The sequence below is a fragment of the Erinaceus europaeus genome, chromosome 12 (genome assembly GCF_950295315.1).
Source record: "Erinaceus europaeus chromosome 12, mEriEur2.1, whole genome shotgun sequence".
Classification (NCBI taxonomy): domain Eukaryota; kingdom Metazoa; phylum Chordata; class Mammalia; order Eulipotyphla; family Erinaceidae; genus Erinaceus; species Erinaceus europaeus.
In genome coordinates this window covers 54,395,568-54,417,908 of record NC_080173.1, presented here as the reverse complement: position 1 = coordinate 54,417,908, position 22,341 = coordinate 54,395,568, and the positions used below count along the sequence as shown (strand labels likewise).

General features: G+C 44.9%; 1 protein-coding gene across 6 annotated transcripts; it reads left to right on the top strand.

Moving 5' to 3' along the window:
- The first annotated feature begins 353 nt into the window (after positions 1-353).
- Positions 354-16,844, top strand: TAC4 (tachykinin precursor 4). 6 transcript variants are annotated; one of them, XM_060202434.1, is made up of 5 exons: positions 356-631; positions 5,407-5,500; positions 12,597-12,626; positions 15,265-15,324; positions 16,632-16,844. In XM_060202434.1, the coding sequence occupies exons 1-4, from the start codon at positions 515-517 to the stop codon at positions 15,288-15,290; spliced, it is 267 nt and encodes an 88-aa protein (XP_060058417.1). In that variant the 5' UTR covers positions 356-514; the 3' UTR covers positions 15,291-15,324; positions 16,632-16,844. The 6 variants fall into 6 exon arrangements, with proteins under 6 accessions (XP_060058420.1, XP_060058417.1, XP_060058418.1 ...); XM_060202435.1 differs by having other exon boundaries at positions 16,614-16,844; XM_060202433.1 differs by having other exon boundaries at positions 16,566-16,844.
- The last annotated feature ends 5,497 nt before the right edge of the window (positions 16,845-22,341 follow it).

The following is a 22,341-nucleotide window of genomic DNA, read 5'->3' as shown; positions in this document are numbered from 1 at the left end:
GCTTTGCAAGCTTTGCAAGCTCTCCCTCTCTGTCTCCCCTTCCCTCTCAATTTCTGGCTGTCTCTATCCAATAAAGATAATTTAAAAAGAAACATCAAAGAGGTGACACAGTCCCCCTACCCATTTCCAGTATGCCAAGGTGCCCCTTGGTTCTTCCAGTCAGGAAGCTGAAGACTCCAGCCCCTGCCCCCACCAGACACAAACACAAATACTGCCTCATTGTACACCTGCCACTAGCGGGAAGGCAGCCAGGAGTGAGGAGCGTGTTGCATCAGAGTATTAAGCTCTAGGATCAAGTTCTAGGGGCAACTGTGGGTCTGGTCCCTCCTTCAGAACAGCTCTTGATCTCATAGGTCTTCCCACTCAGGGAAGTCCCAGAAATGGCCCCAGGGATCAGATAAACTGCAGGAAGCAGCAGGATAGCTACAAGCACAGAGAACAGGGAGGGCACTGAAAGAGGGCTGGCTGAGGCTGAGTGGGGCTCACAGAGGGTCCAGGAGCTACAGCGCTCACCATGCTGCCCTGCCTCACCCTGCTTCTTCTGGTGGGGCTGCCTGCCTGCACCAGGGCAGAGGATAAAGAACTGGTTCTCAGCACTGAATCAGTGCCCTGGCTAACCTTGATCCTGCAGGTACCTATTGGTGGTGGTGTTGGGGGAGGGGGGAGACTAATGGCTGTGAAGAGGGAAGGTTTATTCTGTGAGGCAGGCTGACTCCTACTCTGCATAAGTTCAAGGCCACAAGCTCTAAGCCTGGCTGACCAGGTGAGTGCATAGGGGAGCAACAGAGTGTGTGTGTGTGTGTGTGTGTGTGTGTGTGTGTGTGTGTGTGTGTGTGTATGTGTGTCCTTTAACACTCACTGAACACATGTGTTGCTGACACTGCTTATAAATATTAACCCATTTTTTCATATTCATCAATCATATAGGGGAGGTGTGCTTATTCCTTTTTTACAGATAAGGAAAGGAAGGTACAAGAAGTTAAATGGCTTGTCCGTGGCTATGCAGTTTGAAAAGCATAACGACTCACTTTGCTCAGGGTCTGATTTTTTAATTAATTAACTTAGTTAATTAGTATAGAGACTGAAAGGACTTGAGAAAGAAAAGGGATATAAAGAGAGAGAAAGACATCTGCAGCACTGTTTTCACCGCTCATGAAGCTTCCCCCTGCAAGTAGGCACTAGGGGCTTGAACCCAGGTCCTTGCACACTGTGAAGTGTTCACTCTCCCAGCTATGTCACCACCCAGTTGTCTCCCCCCCAACACACACACACACCTCCTCATACAGGGTCTGATTCTATGTGCTTGTGCCATTAATGATTTCCCAGACTGTCCTCTCCAGGGGATCATCTTGCTTCAGGGTCACTGTTGTCACACATGGAGAAACTGTTCCCTGACCAGCACTGGTGGGGTGGCCAGTCTCTTCCACTCAACTGACCTGAGCACTCTCACTGGGGAGAAATCTAAAAGCTAGAGAGATCTAGCATCTGCACCCCCACCCCCACCCCCAGACCCTGCTCAGAAGCTCCTGATCAGACAGGGAGAGAGGCCCCCACATGACAGATGAAAGGGATCAGTGCAAGGGCAGGTGAGCCTGCTTTCCTCCTGGCTCATCTTAACACAGGATCATTGAGAAGAGGGGCCGGGTAGTGGCACACCTGGTTGAGCACAGATGTTACCGTGCACAAGGACCCAGGTTCGAGCCCTCTCTGCTGGAGGGAAGCTTTGCGAGTGGTGAAGCAGGGCTGCAGGTGTCTCTCTCCCTTGCCATCTCCCCTTTCCGTCTCGATTTCTGTCACTATCCAATAAATAAATGATAATACAAAAAAAATTGTTTAAAGAAATGTTGATAGCAGGATGGGGAGACCCTATGCCAACCTCAGCTTCCATATGACCTTGAGAAGGTCAGTAACCGCTGTGCAAAATGGAGGAAGCAAGAGGATGACTCCCAAGGTGTTTTTTTTAAATATTTTTTTTATTACTCATTTACTCCCTTTTGTTGCCCTTGCTGTTTTATTGTTGTAGTCATCATTGATGTCGTTCTTGTTGGATAGGACAGAGAGAAATGGAGAGAGGAGGGGAAGACAGAGAGAGGGAGAGAAAGATAGACACTTGCTGACCTTCTTCACCACCTATGAAGCGACTCCCCTGCAGGTGGGGAGCCAGGGACTCGAACCGGGATCCTTACACTGGTCCTTGCGCTTTGCGCCACATGCGCTTAACCCGCTGCGCTACAGCTCGACTCCTGACTCCCAAGGTTTTATTCAACTTTTGATAGCTGTGCTGAGACCTTGCCAAACATCAGAGGACCTGATGTGGGCACAGGGGTGCCTCCCAACCAGTGGGACAAATCTATCTGGAACATCACTAAATCTCAACTAGTGCAGCTCTCCTTCTCCTCCCCTGTAATGGACAGAGGGCACAGCACTCAGAAAGCGTCCACACTGGGGTTGCTGGCCATCAGTGGGAATGAGGTAGAGGTGTGGTGGTGCTCCCTCTCCAGCTCTGCCTGGTGATTTGGGTTAAAAGATAAGAAGGTGGCGGCAGGAAGGGAAGCGGCTGTTTCCTACTGCCCCCACCTTAACCCAGTGGGTGGGAGAAAGATGAGTCTTGCTTTGTTCATAAACAGTCACTCTCCAACTCACATTTGAAGGCTGCCTTTTATGGAGGCAAAGTGGTTTTCAGCAACCTTTTAGAAATGGGTCCAAATCTCCAAAGAGACTTTTCTGGTTCCTGGCCAGGCTAGGCGACTCCAACTCTGAGACAGGCGGCTGCCCTAACCGCTGCCATTCTGAGAAGATGGATTGGAAGTGACAGAATTAGTCCAAGTCTTAGAAAACAATTCACTCCTGGTCCTAAAAATTGGAAAATACCAACTGTGAAAAACAAAAGATTCCCACTGCTCCTCGGTCTGCTGGTCCCAGCAACTACAGAGCTGCCACCAATGGAGGCTGCGGGTGGAAAAACCCCAGACCTCCCCCCAGTTCCCAGGTTCCCACAGGCAAGTTGCATGACCGGGGCTGTGCTCCTAGTGATCAGTCTTCCCCGGAAAGGAGCCTGTCAGAGAAGCAGCCCCTGGCTCAGCATTTCACATTCCACACATGTGGGCTGCCTGCGCATACCAGGTGCTATGCCAGGAATACAGAGATGTGAGGATGATTGAACAAGCGTCACCCACTGTTCCTCCACTAGCAAGCATTTCCCTCAGAAAGTAGAAGTAGCTTCCATGAGGAATTATAAATCAATGTCATTTCTGGGTTGAAAGGGAATTTATTTATCATCTAACACAGCTCTCTTGATTTTTAAAATATATTTTAAAGATATATTTACTTATATATTCATTTATTTATTACTGGATAGAGACAGAGAGAAAGTGAGAAGACATGGGAAGACAGAGAGACACCTGCAGCCCTGCTTCACCACTTGTGAAGCTTTCCCCCTGCAGGTGGGGACCAGGAGCCTGAACCTGGGCCCTTGTGCACTGTAATGTGTGCGCTTAACCAGGTGCGCCACTGCCTGGCCTCCCAGCTCTCTCCATCTCGCACTCTCTCTCTTTCAGATAAGATCTGGGATCAGAAATGTTTTCCATGATTTGTCCAAGGATACACAACCAGCTGTGTGATCAGAATGTTGAACATAGGGCTGGGGAGACACCTTAATGGTTATGCAAGACTTTCATGTCTGAGGCTCTGAGTTCCTAGGTTCAATCCATAGCACACCAATAAGCTAGAACTCTATCCATCTCTATCTCTCTCTGCATCTTTCTCTCTGTATATCTCTCACTAAAATAAATAAAATATTAAATCCATAGTCCTTGACTGAGAACTTTTTTTTTTTTTAGTTTATGGTCATAATTCTTTTTTTTATGATCTTTATTGGATAGAGACAGAAATCAAGAGGGTAGGGGGAGATAGAGAGGAAGAGAGGCAGAGAGACACCTGCAGCACTGCTTTACCACTTGCGAAGCTTTCCCCATGCAGGTGGGGACCAGGGCTCGATCAAACCTGGGTCCTTGCGCATTGTAACATGTGCGCTCAACCAGGTGCACCACCACCTGGCCCCCAGAATTTATTTTTCTTATGCTAACGTCTTTGTACAATTACCTTTGCTTTCCTGAATTATTATAGTACTGGCTTATGCCTTCCTTAATTACTATTTCTTTTTTTTCCCTTTTTGTTGCCATCGTTTTTTTTTTATTGTTGTTATACTTACTATCGTTGTTGTTCTTGATGTCATCGTTGTTGGATAGGAGAGATTGAGAGAGGAGGGGAAGACAGAGGGGGAGTGAAAGATAGACACCTGCAGACCTGCTTCACCGCCTGTGAAGTGACTCCCCTGCAAGTGGGGAGCCAGGGGCTCAAATTGGGATCGAAAAATTGCAGCCTCCACATCATATGACAGTTGTAAATATCAAGTGAGCTTATTTATGATTTGTGTTTTTGAGTTTTTGAGTCCACTAATCTAACTTCAAGTTCTGGCTCCATTTTTCACTTCCTACTTATGACTTTGGACAAATTACTCAGTCCCTCCATGCCTCAGTGTTTCTACCTGTTAAACGGTGACAAGAGTATCACTTCCTTTTGGTAAGGATTAAATGAGTAATATATAAGTACATATATATATGTTTGAACAGTGCCAGGCACATAGTAGGTGGAACATTAGCAATTCTAATTTACAGTGTTGTGTGAAATACATAGTGCCAGCTGACACTGGGTGATATTTAAATTGTTGTTGTGGTTGGGCAGTGGCACACTTGGTAGAGTGACATGTTACCAAGTGCAAGGACACAGGCTTAAGGCCCCAGTCTCTACCTGCAATGGGGAAGCTTCACGAACAGTAAAGCAATGCTGTGTCTGTCTGTCTGTCTGTCTGTCTGTCTCTCTCTCTCTATCTCTGCCCCTTCAATTTCTGTCTCTATAAGAAAGGAAGAAAGAGAAAAGAGAGAGAAGGAAGGAGAAAGAAAGAAAAGAAAGGAAGGAAGGAAGGAAGGAAGGAAGAAAATTTGGGAGTCGGGCAGTAGCGCAGCAGGTCAAATGCAAGTGACACAAAGCACAAGGACTGACGTAAGGATCCCAGTTCGAGTCCCGGCTCCCCACCTGTAGGGGAGTCGCTTCACAGATGGTGAATCAGGTCTGCAGGTGTCTATCTTTCTTTCCCCTTCTCTGTCATCCCCTTCTCTCTTCATTTCTCTCTGTTCTATCTAACGACAACGACGACATCAATAACAACAATGACTACAACAATAAAACAAGGGTTTCAACAAAAGAGAATAAATAAATAAAAATTTTTAAAAAGAAAGAAAAAATTAAGAAAGGAGGGAAAGAGATTGTTGCTATCCAGGCACCCATCTGTACTAGCCAACACACACACACCATACCCACCCCCTACTCTTAAACTTTCTTCTTCAGGAAGGTGCTATTGCCAGAATTCAGTTCCAAATTCAAGAGGCAAAGAGGAGCACTGGAAAAGAGTTCTATGGACTGATGGGGAAGCGGGCAAGAGGTGAGTGGAAATGTGGGTAGGTTTCCAGCAAGGAGTGGTGGTTGTGGGTGGGGCTTACTCCACATGGAAGCCTCGGTTCATAGTTCAGGATCCAGGGCCCATTACTCCAGTCCAGTAGGGACTACTCACATGGTGGATAGGGAGAATGCATATAAATGCTCTCCAAATCAGGATACTTTGGAGAGTGTTGATTACACCTATAAAGAGGTGTAAACCGAGGCTGCCCCTTGAGCCTGGAGAATATAATCACCCAAAATCTTGGAGACAAGTGTTCTGCATCTTCTAGTGTCCTGGCCTTCGTACTAAGGGTTATTTGGCCAGTGGTTGGTAAATCTAGAGATTAGCACCTAGCTGTGAGAAAAGCCACAGATAACACTTTCTAGTTGATTCTATTCTGCTCAAATAGAATCATAGAGATGCACATGGGTTCCCTCAGGGTGTTCTCAATGTAGTCAGAAGTCAGATCCTGGTGGGAGAGGATGAAACTATCCTGAGAGAAATATTCTCTTACTGTCAACACACACACACACACAAAACCACACACACGGCATTAGAAACTGGAACTGTTGGGGCTGGGCAGTAGCGCAGCGGGTTAAGCGCATATGGTGCAAAGCAAAAGGACAGCATAAGGATCCCGGTTTGAGCCCCCAGCTCCCCACCTGCAGGGGGGTCCCTTCACAGGCAGTGAAGCAGGTCTGCAGGTGTCTATCTTTCTCTCCCCCTCTATGTCTTCCCCTCCTCTCTCCATTTCTCTCTGTCCTATCCAACAACAATAACAACTACAACAAGCGCAAAAAGGGCAACAAAATAGCCTCCAGGAGCAGTGGATTACCCTGGAGGAAAAAAAAAAAAAAAAGAAACTGGAACTGTTGCTGTTGTAACCAGGATTGACCAATCTAGATGAAAATTTTTTACTTTTTTAAAATTTTATTTTATTTATTTTGCCCCCAGGGTTATCACTGGGGCTCAGTGCCTCCACCAACAATTCACTGCTCCTGGAGGCTATTTTTCCCCTTTTGTTGCCCTTGTTGTTTTATCTTGTTGTTGTGATTGTTATTGTTGCCATTGCTATCATTGTTTTGGATAAGACAGAGAGAAACTGAGAAAGGGAAGATGGGGGAGGGGGGCAGAAAAAAAGATAGACACCTGCACAGCTGCTTCACCGCTTGTCAACAGATCCCCTGCAGGTGGGGAGCCTGGGGCTCTTTAAACCGGTCCATGAGCTTTGTACAATGTGCTCTTAACATACTGCACTACTGCCCGAACCCCTCTAGATCAAATATTTTGTTGCCCTTGCTATTTTTTAATTGTTGTAGTTATTGTTATTGTTGTTATTAATGTCATTGTTGTTGGATAGGACAGAGAGAAATGGAGAGAGGAGGGGAGAACAGAGAGGGGGAGAGAAAGAGAGACACCTGCAGACCTGCTTCACTGCCTGTGAAGCAACTTTCCTGCAGGTGGGGAGCTGGGGGCTCAAACAGGATCCTTACACCGGTCCTTGCGCTTTGCGGCACCTGCGCTTAACCCACTGCGCTACCACCCAACTCCGTAGATCAAAAATTTTTTAATTTTTTTATATTTATTTATTTTTTCCCTTTTGTTGCCCTTGTTGTTTTATTGTTGTAGTTATTATTGTTGTTGTCGTTGTTGGATAGGACAGAGAGAAATGGAGAGAGGAGGGGAAGACAGAGAGGAGGAGAGAAAGACACCTACAGACCTGCTTCACCGCCTGTGAAGCGACTCCCCTGCAGGTGGGGAGCCGGGGTTCGAACCGGGATCCTTATGCCAGTCTTTGTGCTTTGCGCCACCTGCGCTTAGCCCGCTGCACTACAGCTCGACTCCCCTAGATCAAATTTTTAAAACAGAAAAAGACAGAGAGAAAGAGAGAGGGAAAAAAATACCATGGTACTGAAGCTTCCCCCAGTGCAGCAGGAGCCAGGCCCAAGTCTGGGTCACATACATGACAAAGTAGGCTCCTTTCCAGGTGAACTATTTTGCGCATTCAAAACTGGGACTTGTATACTGTCTATTCAAAGGGCTTGTACATGTGTATACTTTCTGGCCAGTAATCTCAATTCATGGAATCTGTCAAACAGAAATGCTTCAATGTAAAAGCCTGAGTTCTTTGCGCCAGAGTGCTAACTTGTTATGTAATAAGAATTTGAGGGGACCAGGCAGTGGTGCACCTGGTTAAGTGCACACACTACAGTGCACAGGGACCCAGGTTCAAGTCCCTGGTCCCCACCTGAAGAGGGAAAACATCACAAATGGTGAAGCATAGCTGCAGGTGTTTTTCTGTCTCTCTCCCTCTCAACCCCTCACCCTCTCAATTTCTCTCTGTCTCTATCCAGTAATAAATAAATTAATTAAAAAAAAAAGAATTTGAGGGACCAGGTGGTGGCACACCTGGTTAAGTGTACACATCACCTTGTGCAAGGACCTGGGTTCAAGCCCCACTCCTCACCTGTAGGGGAAACACTTCAAGAGCAGTGATGCAGGTACTTCAAGTATGTGTCTCTCTCTCCCTCTCCTCAATTTCTCTGTCCTATAAAGACACACACACAAAACAACAAAAAAAAATACCTGCCAGAAATGATGGATTTGTAATGTAGGCACTGAGTCCCAGCAATAGCCCTAATGGCAACTATAATTAATAAAAAATAAATAATTTGTAAGTAGCATAAACACCAAGAATCATCAATAAGGAATGGTCAGAAGGGGCTGGGTTGAGCACACCTGGTTGAACGCACATGCTACAGTGTACAAGGACCCAGGTTTGAGTCCCCAGTCCCTACCTGCATAGGGAAAGGTTTGAGAGTGGTGAAGCAGTGCTGCAGGTGTCTCTCTGTCTCTCTTCCTCTTTATCTCCCCCTTCCCTTTTGATTTCTGACTTTATCCAATAAACAAATAAAGATGAAAAATATATATAAAAAAGGAACGGTCAGAGTATATTAGACACATCCATAACATCTGTGACTATTAAAAAGGATGAGGCATGGAATCATGGACATGGCCTAGAGGTAGAGTATGCTTGAGGCCCTGCACTGCATAAAATGACAGAGGCGTATTTGAGTCCTTCTCACATACACTAAAATAACTATTTTAAAAATAAATTAAGAGTGACTGGAGAAATGTCTCAATTGGCGGAGCACTGGGCTTGGACACCCAAGGTTCCCAGTACAATCCCCAGCACTACATCTACTAGTGTGCTCTGGCTTCTTTCTTGCCTTTCCCTGTCTCATGTAAAACTCTCTTTCTCATATATAATTAATGAAACAAAGTATGTATTTAAGGTAAATACATGAATAGGATGAGACAGATCTGTGGAAAGATATAAAGGTCCTTGAGAGGCTAGATAAATGGAAAAAGCAAAATTTTACTATATGACTATATATATATATATATATATATATATATATTAGACATCTATTTGCTTTTAAGTGTTTTTTTTAATATTTATTTATTGGATAGAGACAGCCAGAAATCAAAAGGGAAGGAGGTGATAGGGGAGAGAGAAAAAGAGACACCTGCAGCACTGCTTCACCACTCACAAAACTTTCCCCCGCAGGTGGGGGCTCGAATCTGGGTCCTTGTGCATTGTAATATGTGTGCTCAACCAGGTGTGCCACCACCTGGCCCCAATTTACTTTTATTTTATTTTTATTATTTATGTATTTATTCCCTTTTGTTGCCCTTGTTTGTTTTATTGTAGTTATTGATATCGTTGTTGGGTAGGACAGAGAGAAATGGAGAGGAGGGGAAGACAGAGAGAGGGAGATAAAGATAAACACCTGCAGACCTCCTTCACTGCCTGTGAAGCGACTCCCCCGCAGGTGGGGAGTTGGGGGCTCGAACCAGGTTCCTTACACTAGTCCTTGTGCTTTGCACCACGGGCGCTTAACCCACCGCGCTACTGCCCGACTCCCTTGCTTTTATTTTTAACTATAGATACACACACACACAGAAAATTCCAGAAGGAAATATATCCAACTGCCAACAGTGGTTACATCTAGGCGAGGATATGGAGGTGAGGGAGAGAGAATGAAAGAGACACTCATTGTTATATATAAATCTCTACAAAATGGGAGTCCGGCGGTAGCGCAGCAGGTTAAGCGCACGTGGCGCAAAGCGCAAGACCTGCGTAAGGATCCCGTTTCTAGCCCCCGGCTCCCCGCCTGCAGGGGAGTCGGTTCACAAGTGGTAAAGGAGGTCTGCAGGTGTCTATCTTTGTCATCCCCTCCTCTCTCCATCTGTCTCTGTCCTATCCAACAACGATGACATCAATAACTACAACAATAAAACAAGGGCAACAAACGGGAATGAATACTTTTTAAAAATAATAAATATCTACAGTACTTGATTCTTTTTATAGTTCGCATGTATTCAAAGACTTTGTAATTTAAAATTTCATATGAAAAGAGAAAGCATTCGGGGAGTCGGGCTGTAGCGCAGCGGGTTAAGCGCAGGTGGCGCAAAGCACAAGGACGGGCATAAGGGTCCCGGTTCCAACCCCAGCTCCCCACCTGCAGGGGAGCCCTTTCACAGGCGGTGAAGCAGGTCTGCAGGTGTCTATCTTTCTCTCCTCCTCTCCGTCTTCCCCTCCCCTCTCCATTTCTCTCTGTCCTATCCAACAACGACAACAACAATAATAACTACAACAATAAAAAAACAACAAGAGCAACAAAAGGGAATAAATAACATAAATATATAAAGAAAAGAAAAGAAAAGAGAAACCATCATATGACCCAAAACTTTTTTTATTTTTACCAGAGCACTGCTCAGCTCTGCCTTATGGTGGCTCATGAGACTGAACTTTGGACTTCAGTCTCAGGCATGAAAGTCATTTGCATAACCATTAGGTTGTCTCCCCAGATCAATCAAAACCTTTTTTACTTGATTTCATTTATTTATTCATGAGAAAGATAGGAGGAGAGAGAGAAAGAACCAAGCATCACTCTGGCATATGTACTGCTTGGGGCTGAATTCAGGACCTCATGCTCAAGAGATCTATGTTTTAATCCACTGTGCCACCTTCCAGACCACCTAAACAAAACCTTTTGACCTTAATTTCCTTCTTATGGCCTAGGAGGCAACTCAGTAGATAAGGCTTTGAACTTTCAAGCATGAGGCTCTGAGTTGGTCCCGTGTGTGTGTGTGTGTGTGTGTGTGTGTGTGTGTGTGTGTGTGTGTGTGTGTGTGTGTGTATTTATTTATTTTTTACCAGAGCACTACTCTGCTGTGGTTTATGGTGGTGCGGGTGATTGAACCTGGGACGTCAGAACCTCAGGCATGAAAGTCTCTTTGCACTAACCATTAATTGTCCCCTCTACCCTCCCACCATTTTATAATTTCCTTTTCTACAAAATGTTTTTGCACTGGGGAAAAAAAAAGCTTCAGAGTTCTCTCTCAAATAAATTAACCCAGGAGGGCCAGGCATTGGCACTGGGGTTAAGCACACACATTATCACACACAAGGACCTGGGTTCAAGGTGTCACCTGCCTGCACAGGAGATGCTTCACAAGTGGTGAAGCAGGTCTGCAGGCGTATTTCTCTCCTTTTTTTTTTCTTTTTAGTTTTTTTTTAGTATTTATTTATTCCCTTTTGTTGCCCTTGTTTTTTATTATTATAGTTATTATTGTTGTTGTTGATGTCGTTCATTGTTGGATAGGACAGAGAGAAATGGAGAGAGGAGAAGACAGAGAGGTGGAGAGAAAGAAAGACACCTCCAGACCTGCTTCACCGCTTGTGAAGCGACCCTCCTGCAGGTGGGGAGCTGGTGGCTCCAACCGGGATCCTTGCTCCGGTCCTTGCACTTTGCACCATGTGCGCTTAACCCGCTGTGCTACCACCGACTCCCTAGACTCCCTAACCCTTCTTGATTTCCCCTCCCCTCTCAATTTTTTCTGTCCTACCTACCAAAACAAACTAGAAAGGAAAAAACAAAAATGGCCATCAGGAATGTGGATTCATAGTGACAGCACTGAGCTCCAGTGATAACCCAGGTGGCAATTCAAAAAGAAACTTTTCTTCTAAATCAAACAACCTATATGAAGGACAGGAAGGAGATATGAGAGAAACATTTCTTTTAACTTTCTTTAATTTTTAAATTATCTTTATTTATTGGATAGAGACAGCGATAGATTAAGAGAAGAAAGGAAGCTAGAGAGTGAGAGAGACAAAGAGACACCTGCAGACCTGCTTCACCACTCGCAAAGCTTTCCCCCTGCAGGTGGAGACCGGGGGCTTGAACCGGGGTCCTTGTGCACTGCAGCATGTGTGCTCAACCAGCTGTGCCACTATCCAGCCCCCCCCCTTTTTAAACATTCTTTAATCGTTTTATTTATTGGATCAAGACAGCCAGAAATTGAGAAAGAGGGGGGAAGGTAGAGAAGGATAAAAACAGACAACTGCAGCACTGCTTCACCACCCATGAAGCTTTCCCCCTATAGGTGGGACCAGGGGCTCGAACCTGGGTCCTTACGCATTGTAACACACGCACTCAACCACCTGGCCCTGAGAAACATTTTTTTAATATTTATTAATTTATTCCCTTTTGTTTGTTGCCCTTGTTTTATTGTTGTAGTTATTATTATTGTTATTGATGTCATCGTTATTGGATAGGACAGAGAGAAATGGAGAGAGGAGGAAAGACAGACACCTAAAGACCTGCTTCACCACTTGTGAAGCAACCCCTCTGCAGTTGGGGATTCGGGGGCTCGAACCGGGATCCTTAGGCCAGTCCTTGCGCTTCAGGCCACCTGTGCTTAACCCGCTGCACTACCGCCTGACTCCGAGACATTTTTTGAGCATTTACTATGCCCACATGTGATTAAATCTCACATCAGTGCCCCTCTGAGCAGCAACGAAGGCCCAGGTAGGTTCAGCACTTCTCCAAAGATGCCTCACTAGTGCCAATATGCCATACTCTCTACTTTTCCACATTTCCTCCTCTCCAGAGTAGCTGAGAAGCTCAGTCACATGAGAACAACAAGGAGTATGACCAAAGGCACCTAATCCCAGAGTCATGAAGCCTTTCCACAGCACCAAACCCCAGGGGAAAGTTGTGATTCTCATTTCTTCTTTCTCTCTCCCCAGGAAAGCATCGTATCCTGCCACAGAGAACAGGTAACAGTTGCCCAGACCTTCCCCATGGCACAGTCTCCAGGAAAGACAGAACTGTCCTGCCATTAACAAACTTTGAGGGGAGGAAGGGAGGGAGGCAAGGATACACCAGACTGGCACTGTGCAGAGTAGGGGAGCCACACACTAGACGTCCTGATTGTTTCCTTACAGGGGTGTTCTAGACATACCAAGGAGTAATTAGGATGGGGAGATGAATCAGGTTCTGCCAATGATTTAAAATTACCTTAGGCTTACAGCCTGAAACTGAAAAAACAAATTAGCAGCCCAGAATGTGGTACAGTGGAAAAAGCATTGGACTGTCAAGCATGAGGTCCTGAGTTTGATTCCTTGGCAGTGTGATACTCTGATTCTCTCTTTCATTAACAAATAGATAAATCTTTCAAAATATTTTATTTATTTTAATGATGGATGGGGGGAAGATACACAAGAGACCAAAGCACTGCTCAGCTCTGGCTTACTACGGTGGTGGTGCTGGGGAATAAACCTGGGAGCTCAGAGCTTCAGGCAGGAAAACCTTTTGCATAACCATGATACTATCTCCCCACCTCCATAGGTAAGTATTAAAAGTTTACTGGGGGAGTCGGGCAGTAACACAGAGGGTTAAGCGCACGTGGTGTGAAACACAAGGACCGGCATAAGGATCCTGGTTCGAGTCCCCAGCTCCCCACCTGCAGGGGAGTCGCTTCACAGACAGTGAAGCAGGTCTGCAGGTGTCTGTCTTTCTCTCCCCCTTTGTCTTCCCCTCCTCTCTCCATTTCTTTCTGTCCTATCCAACAACGATGACAGCAATAACAACAACTATAATAACTACAACAATAAAGCAACAAGGGCAACAAAAAGGGAAAATAAATAATTTTTTTTAAAAAAAGCTTATTGGGTGGTCTGGAGAGTGGCGTAGTAAATAAAATGTTGGTCTCTCAAGCATGAGGTCCTGAGTTCAATCCCTGGTAGCACATGTACAAGAGTGACATCTGGTTCTCTCTCCTCCTAGCTTTCTCATTAATACAAATTTAAAAAAAGAGGGGAAAAAAAGGTTTATTGGGGGGAGGGGCAAGCAGTAGAGCACCAGGTTAAGCACGCAGTGTAAAGCACAAGGATACACACAAAGATCACGATTCGAGCCCCGTGTTCGCCACCTGCAGAGGGGTCGCTTCACAAGCAGTGAAGCAGGTCTGCAGGTATCTTTCTCCATCTCCATCTTCCCTTCCTCTCTCAGCTTCTCTCTGTCCTATCCAAGAACAACAGCAGCAGCAACAACAACAATAATAACAAGAATGGAAAAACGATGGCCGCCAGGAGCAATGGACTCATAGTGTAGGCACCGAGCGGCAGCGATAACCCTGGAGCCAAAAGGACAAAAGCAGCAAAAAAAAAAAAAAAAAAAAAAAAAGTTTATTGGAAAGAAGGTAGATAGGAAGGAAGGGATGAAGGCTCAATCTGATACCTACATAGAAGAATTTAAAGCATACAATTTATGCAGGTGATACCCTAGCTAAAGCTAAGCAAGAAGAGATCAACAAAATCAAGAAAAAACAAATCAGTCTTTACCTACCAATTCCTCAGTGTTCCCAGGGTCAAGCTTAATGCCCTGATAAGACTCACCACATTCTAGGGAACTGCCCCTGCAGCTACAGACAGACTATGACCCACATAGTCAACGACTGCCACCTCTCCAGATTCAAAGGAGGTCTCGAAACTTTACATCAGGCTCAACCTGACGCCGTTGACTGGCTACGGAAGAAGAGCAAACGCTAGAAGAAGAAGGGCTTTCCTCACAGAATTGATTCCCAATTTAATCTTTCTCCTTCTGCCATTGCCTGCCCTACCCAGGGTCTGCATGCTCTTCTTGGTTCACTGCACTGTCCTGCTGGGTCACGCAGCAGCTGGTGTCCCCAGCCTGGAACTGTCCATGCAGATATATGCAGTTTCTATTAGAGACACCCCCACTAGTTGTTTGTGGAAAGAAGGGGCAGAAGGGAGAGGGGGGAATCAGAAAATTAATTATCAAATAAATGAACTGACTTTGACCAGGTGATGGTGCGCCTGGTTGAACACACACATTACAGTGTGTAAAGACCCAAATTCAAGCCTCTGGTCCCCACCAGCAGCAGGGAGTTTTATAAGTGGTGAAGCAGTGTTGCAGGTGTCCCTCTCTCCCTTCTCTAGCCCACCATTCCCTCTCAACTTCTGTCTCTATCCAAAAATAAGTAAATATAAGATCTTGGGTTCGATCCCCAGCACCATCATAAGCCAGAGCTGAACAGTGCTCTGGTAAAATAAATAAAATGAATATATATATATATTTAAAAGTTAAGTGAATTGATTTGTAGTTTTCTCTCAACCCTTGTGTGTTTGAGAAATAATTCTGTGGGTGGGGATAGAAAGCATAATGGTTATGCAAATAGACTCTCATACCCGAGGCTCCAAAATTTCAGGTTTAATCCCCCAGAGCACCATAAACCAGAGCTAAGCAATGCTCTAGTAAAAGTAAGTAAGTAAATAAATAAGAAATAATTCTATTTATGAGGTCCTGCCTCTGGCCCTGTGCCTGGCATTCTTGGCTCCCAAGGCAGCCTCTGCCTGCAACATTCTTGCTCTTCCTCTTCTTTCTCCATTACAGGGTATCAGCAAGGACAAATAGCCTAGTACCTTTCAGGCAGGAAAGGACCATCTATAAAAGGTAAGTTAAATGCTCTGGTCAGTTCCAAGGGCATCCTGGGAAAGTGACCAGACACTTGGCTGTCAATCTCCACTATGGGGTCCAGGTGGCTGGACAAACAGAACAGGCACAAACCATTAGGTAGAGATCCTACAGGGCCATCAAGGTACAGGGAAGTGGCTGGTCCCTTTGACAATCCAGGCCTGAAAGAGCCAGAGCCCTAAAGATGCACAACCTGTACCCAGTTTTGCTGCAACCCTCACTCAGGGCAGGTGAACAGAATGGTGTGGAGCTTCAGGCCCTGGAATGGCCCCGGGGCCCTCATTAATCATTTGACCATTGAAGCTCTAATCAGTGGTCATTAGTCATGCCTTTAGTCCTAAAACTTACCCTTGTCTCTAACAATGGCAAGTAAGTGCAAACCAACCATTGCAAGTAAACGCACGCTGCCCTGGGAGGGTGTTGTCAACTAAGACTTTCTGGCTGGGGTCACAACCCCCAAGCACGTCTCAATGGACAGGTGCACAATAGTAAGTGAATCAAACTGGGAAGATGTGTTGCTCTAATCTGCTAGAACAAGGGGTGCTGAAGGCATCCCAGGTGATGAGATGCTGCTGAGCTCCAGACCTCTACCCCATAGCTGCAGACTTCTAGGACTATACTCTTGCTCCCTTGGTCATTGCAACATGGGTATAAGATGAGAAAGTATCCCCCCCCCCTCAAGTCCTTTCATTCAAAGGACCATGAAAATTATTTAATATCAAACAGAAATGAATGTCCCTGCATGCATAGAGTGGACTTGAACCTTAGAAGCCAACTTTTTCTTCAGGAGTTAAGGCAACCTGCCCCAAATCACATATAAAGCCGTTAACAGCCAGAACTAAAAGCTGTTGTCTGTTTCCTAGCCCACAGCCTGTTCCCCAGGAAGGCCTCTGAATACTGGATCGCCACCCCATCCCTTCCTTTAGAGAGGCTGAGGGTTAGCTCCTTCCATGTGTCTAGGTTGTCTGATTGACTAAAGGAGGGTATGGCAGATGCGCCTGTAACTTGCTTGTGCCAGACAGCTAGTTAGAGTGCAATAACCAGGGAAGGCCTGAGGGGTGGAGGAGCAAGATGAGACCCCCACCCCTATCCCCCTAACCACTGTGCATGTGCAGAACTCTCCCCAGGCAGAAAGGATGAGGACCAGGGCTCTGAGACAGAGCCCTCACTGCACACCACCCAGAGAACCAACCTCCTTTCCTCCTACCTGGACATCATAGCTGACCAGCTGCAAGTCTGAGTCTTCTCCATGTCTGCCCTGGGCACAGCATTGCCATGTCCCACAGGCTCTCCCTCACTGGATTCTCTGGGCCCCTCCCAGGACTCTCAGCCTCAAGCCTCCGCCTTGCATCAATGCACTGCTGTCACATGGTGAGCTGGAGGAAGCCTGCTCTCCCCCCTGCACTCTTGCCTCCCTGCAAAGCAGGAGCCAGTTACACCCACTTCTCTCAATTCTGTGCCCAGAACACAGTAGACTCAATAAACGAATGGCCACCCAATAGCTTCTTCTCTGGTGCTGGGCAAAGGGCAGGAATGGTATGGTGCACCAGCAGGCCAAATGGCCTTTCCAGAACTGCAAAGTTCCCTTGAGTGGAAAAGTAGGCTTGGGACACAGGTAAGGATATACACTGGGTGGGGGAGGTATTGAAAGCATTTTGGAGGGAGTTGGGCAGTAGCACAGTGGATTAAGCGCACATGGTGTAAAGCACAACTGCCGGTATAAGAATTCTGATTTAAACTCCCGGCTCCCCACCTGCAAGGGAGTCGCTTCACAGGTGGTGAAGCAGGTCTGCAGGTATCTGTCTCTCTATTTCTCTCTGTCCTATCCAACAACAAAAACACTAACAACAACAATAACTACAACAATAAAACAACAAAGAGAATTTTTTTTTTTAAATGAAAGTGTTTTGGAATAGAGGGGATTTAGGGGCAGCTTTCCCTCTAGGCTACTATACCTGAAAATAGACACCCATTCCTTGACTTAGTAAGTTGGATCATAAAGCCTATCATTTTATGTGTATAAGGTGACCCTCTAAAAACTGCCTTGCTTTGGGGATCCAGGGGGTTTTTCCATGAGAGAGGAGAATCAGAGCATCACTCTGGCACAATCAATGCTGAAGATTGAGCTCAGGACCTCATGCTTGAGTTTTATCCAATGCAACACCTCTGCTACTTTTCTGGAGTGGGGGCACACATTCCCCCCAAATGAACAGTATTACCATCAGTGAGCCCCCTTCTGGTGGGAATATCACTGCCCACACTGTTGATTTATACATAAATGAGACAGAGTTCCCCAAGAGGCTTAAAACAAAGGCAGTGTGGATCAAGCCTCCAGGTGTCTTTCTCTCTCCCTCTGTATCTGCTTCCCCCCCCCCCCCAACAGAAAGGAAGAGAAAGAAAAAAGCATAGTAACCAGAATGAAGGTGAAGAAATGAATGAGTTAGGGGTTATGAGGATGGTTCATAACACTTCTTCTTATTTACTTATTTATTCTCTTTTGTTGCCCTTGTTTTATTGTTGTAGATATTGTTGTTACTGATGTCATTGTTGGGTAGAACAGAGAAATATGGAGGGGGGGAAACAGAGAGAGGGAGAAAAAGACACCAGCAGATCTACTTCACCACTTGTGAAGCGACTCCCCTGCAGGTGGGGATCTGAACCGGGATCCTTAACGCTAGTCTTTGCACTTTGCGTCACATGCATTTAACCTGCTGCGCTACTGCCCAACTTCCACTTCACTTCTGTATGTTCAAGATGGAATTAGTTTGCCCAGTCCCTTCCCTCCCCCCAACCCCCAGCATACTGCTCAGAGAGCTCTGGCTGGGGACTGAACCTGGGACTTCAGAACCTCAAGCATGAAAGTTTTTTGTATGACCATTTCCTATCCTGGAACTGGGTTAGGTTTTTTTTGGAGCTTCTAAATCTTTACCTGGGGAAGGGTGGTTAGACTTCTTTTTTTTTAAGGGAATTAGGCATTGATGAAGAGGACAGGTGCTTTATCTGGGCATCTGGCAAGTTCAGTAATGGCAGTGTTGATAAGGAGAGGTAAAGAAGTGACAGTACCAGCAGTAAATTTCTCCCACTCAACCTGGAGTAAATTAGCCTGTCCTAACACTGCACCAACTTCAGGCCCCTTGTCTTCACTCTCACCTTAACCATGTCCAGTGAGAGTGATGTCTGGTTCTCTTCCTCTCCTCCTATCCCTGATTTACCAAAAAAAAAAAAAAAAAAAAAAATCCAAGACTAGGCAAGAACCTCAGAAGCAATCTAAGGCTGAGAGATATTCAACTGCTCAGGGGGTGCCACTACAGAGCGATGACCCATGAGTCCCACAGATGGTGGCAGCCTACAATGTCAATCTGAAACCCAGGCCTTAAGTTCCAAAAATCCTTTTACTGACCCATGTTGCTATATATCAAACCACCTCCCCAAACTGCTTAAATAGTTTTTCTCTGGGTTAGCAGCAACACTCAGCTCAATGTTGGAGTTTCAAATGACAGTCAGTAGGGGGTCTGGGGTCCAAGTTTTGGCTTCAGCATTTCAGTTCTACACAAGATCTTACATTCTCTCACTAGTAAGCTTGACTCTATCTTTAGGTTTGCAAACTTACTAGTTGCTAAGTGCAAAAGTGGATGATGCCAGAATATCATTCCTGCCATAACCAATCAGTCAAGAAGGAAAACTACTTTTTGTTGTTGGAAGGACCAGCATATACAATGAGATGGGAGAAAATGTTGGCGACCATCTCTGCAGCTGACTTACCTACCATTCCTTTTTTTTTTTTTTGAGTGTAGATTGTCAGTAACTTTTTTTAAATTATTATTATTAATGAGAAAGATAGGAGAGCAAGAAGAACCAGACTTCACTCTGGTACATGTGCTGCCAGGGATGGAACTCGGGACCTAATGCTTGAGAGTCCAATGCTTTACCCAGCTGAACCATGATTGTTAGTAACTTTATAACAGAATAAGAATAATGTGAATTGTTTCCAGAAAATAAAAACACCCAGTTAAGAAGAAAGGGTGGCTTCTTTGAATACACACGACTTGTCAAGAATAGAGGTGTTTATATCTCACATGGAACATTTGGGAGAAGCAATGGAGTCCAAGTTGTGCAATAACACAGGTTATTTTCCCTGCTCATGGGTACAAATACCGCCCCCCTCATCTACAAATGGTGACAGCAGGTTCTGCCATCTAAAAGTATTAAATCTAAAGACAGAACAGACAACCTGATATTTCAACATTTCGCACCATGAGGTGGTCTGTAACTTCCTTCTTAGTGACATTCATTGTCATTTTGTTCAAGATACCGCAAAGGAAGCGGGCAATTACACTGTTCCCACCATCAGGAAATAGTCTGGAAGAGGTAGTCATACAAGTTTGTGGCAAAAAAATGCTAGGGGAGGTACAATTCCATAGTTCCACAATTCCAAGTGAACAACAAAAAAGTTAAGTTTCTAGAATGCTAAGCATACAGCACAAATGATTTGACACAACTCACTCCCTTCAACAATGTATTTATGTACACCTGGAAAGCCACGGGAAAGGAGAAAACCAATGTTGAGGGCCAAAGCCAGAAAGATCTTTTTCCTCAGCTGGCATGTTTCCATTACTTGAAAGGCACATTCAAAAAGAACCAGTTTAGGGCTTGGGTATGACACTGAAGGCAGGATTTCTCACTAAGATTTATCTCAAGCCAGGCTTTCTTTTTAAAAAGATTTACTAATGGGAGTCGGACGGTGGTGCAGCGGGTTAAGCACACGTGGCGCAAAGTGCAAGGACTGGCTTAATGATCCCAGTTTGAGCCCCCGGCTCCCCACCTGCAGGGGAGTCGCTTCACAGGTAGTGAAGCAGGTCTACAAGTATGTCTATCTTTCTCTCCCTATGTCTCCCCTCCTCTCTTGATTTCTCTCTGTCCTAACAACGACGACATCAACAACAACAACTACAACAACAATGAAAAACAACAAGGGCAACAAAAGGGAAAATAAATATAATAAAAATAAGAGATTTACTAATGAGAGGGACAGGGAGAAAGCAGCAGAGCAGCATTCTGGTATATACGATGCTGAGGATCAGACTCAGGACCTCATGCCCACAAGGTCAGTGCTTCATCCACTGCACCACCTCTCAGATTATATATATTCATGAGAACCAGAACATCACTTTAATACAGGCAATGCTAGGGATTGAATTTAGGATCTCATGGTTGAGAGACCAACCCTTTATCCATTGTTCCTCCTCCCAGAAAGTAGTTTTTTATTTCTTAAATTCATGTTTAAGAATAGACCAATATGAGAACTGAATGAGTAAAGCTATCCAGCACAATAGTGAGCTTTTGAATGCAACCAGCACATACAAGGGCTCTCTCCTTCCTCCAGAAACAAGAAGTGCTACTATTCAGAGAATTTCAGCAGAGTAACTCAGGAGGTTGTGCTGTAACTAGAGTATTAAGACCTGGGAGAACAAGGTCCTGAGTTCAGTCCCCAGCACTGCATGTTTCAGAGTGATGCTTGAGTTCTCTCATTTCAATAAAATAAAATTTAAAAAAAAATTAAAAAGAAAAAGCCCACACACATCAAGAGGATTTCAGGAACTTGATCCAGGAATAACTGATAATTTTTAAGCTTCAAACAAACAAATCTAAACTTCTTTCATACAGGTGAAGTCGGGGGGAGAAGTGAACACTCTAGTCCCAGCCCTTTAAAGGAATAAACCAGAAAAAACTGCTTTCTTTTCCTTCTTCCTTCCTCCTCCTTTTTGGGGCAATCTAGACTACAAAACTTAAAGTGCCTTGACCTTTCAGCATTGCACTATCATAATCCAATTTTTTCAAAAATGTGAAAACACAGAATTTCTCTTTCATAAAAGACATCTAAGATAGGGGGATCTGAACACTTTTTGAGGGGGGTCATCACTAGGGCTTTAACAATCTGGCCTCAGGTAGAGGCAGACAAGCGAGATGGAAAGACAACACAGGTTTCCGTCAATGCAGTAGGAACCAGACTGAACCTGGGTCATATGCATGGCAAAGCAGATGAATTGTCTAGGTGAGCTATTTTACCAGCCCCACATAGTGCAAGGACTGGCTTAAGGATCCCTGTTCGAGCCCCCAGCTCCCCACCTGCAGGCGAGTCGCTTCACAAGCAGAGAAGCAGGTCTGCAGGTGACTTATTTTTCTCTCCCCGTCTTCCCCTCCTCTCTCCATTTCTCTGTCCTATCCAACAACAATAAATAAACAAGGGCAACAAGAGGGAAAATAAATTTTAAAATGTAAAAAAAATAATAAAAGCCTTAAAAAATAACTTAGGGTGGGGGTAAATAGCATAATGGTTATGCAAAATGATTCTCATGCCTGAGGCTGGCTCCAAAATTCAATCCCCCGCTACACCATATGCCAGAACTGAACAATGCTCTGGTTAAAAAAAAAAAACAACCAAAAAAAAAAAAAAAACAACCAAGTAGTAGTGTGCCTAACTGAATGCACAAGCCTCACAAGAACTAGAGTACTGCTCAGCTCTGACTTACAGTAGTGCAGCAGCTTAAACCTAGGACTTTGAGAACTCTGGCCTAAAAGTGTTTTTCTTTTTCTTTCACATAACCATTATGCTATTTTCCCCATCCACAAGGATCTTTTTAAGAAAATGTTCTTCATGGTCCAGGAGGTGGTGCAGTGGATAAAGCATCGGACTCTTAAGCATGAGGTCCTGAGTTCAATCCCCCACAGCCCATGTACCAGAGTGATGTCTGGTTCCTTCTCCTTATCTTTTTCACTAATAAATAAAATCTTAAAAAAAAAAAAAAAAAAAGAAAGAAAATGTTCTTCAGAGCAAGAGCTCTCTGGATAGCCTGCAGGGGGGGAGGGAGGAGCAGCAACTAAGTCAATAGCCACAAACCACATCCTTCAACAGTAAATCCCAAGTATATTCACTTTCAATAACAAGTCAGTTGAACCATTTTCATACACAAATGAGAACTCCTGTGTGAAACGGAC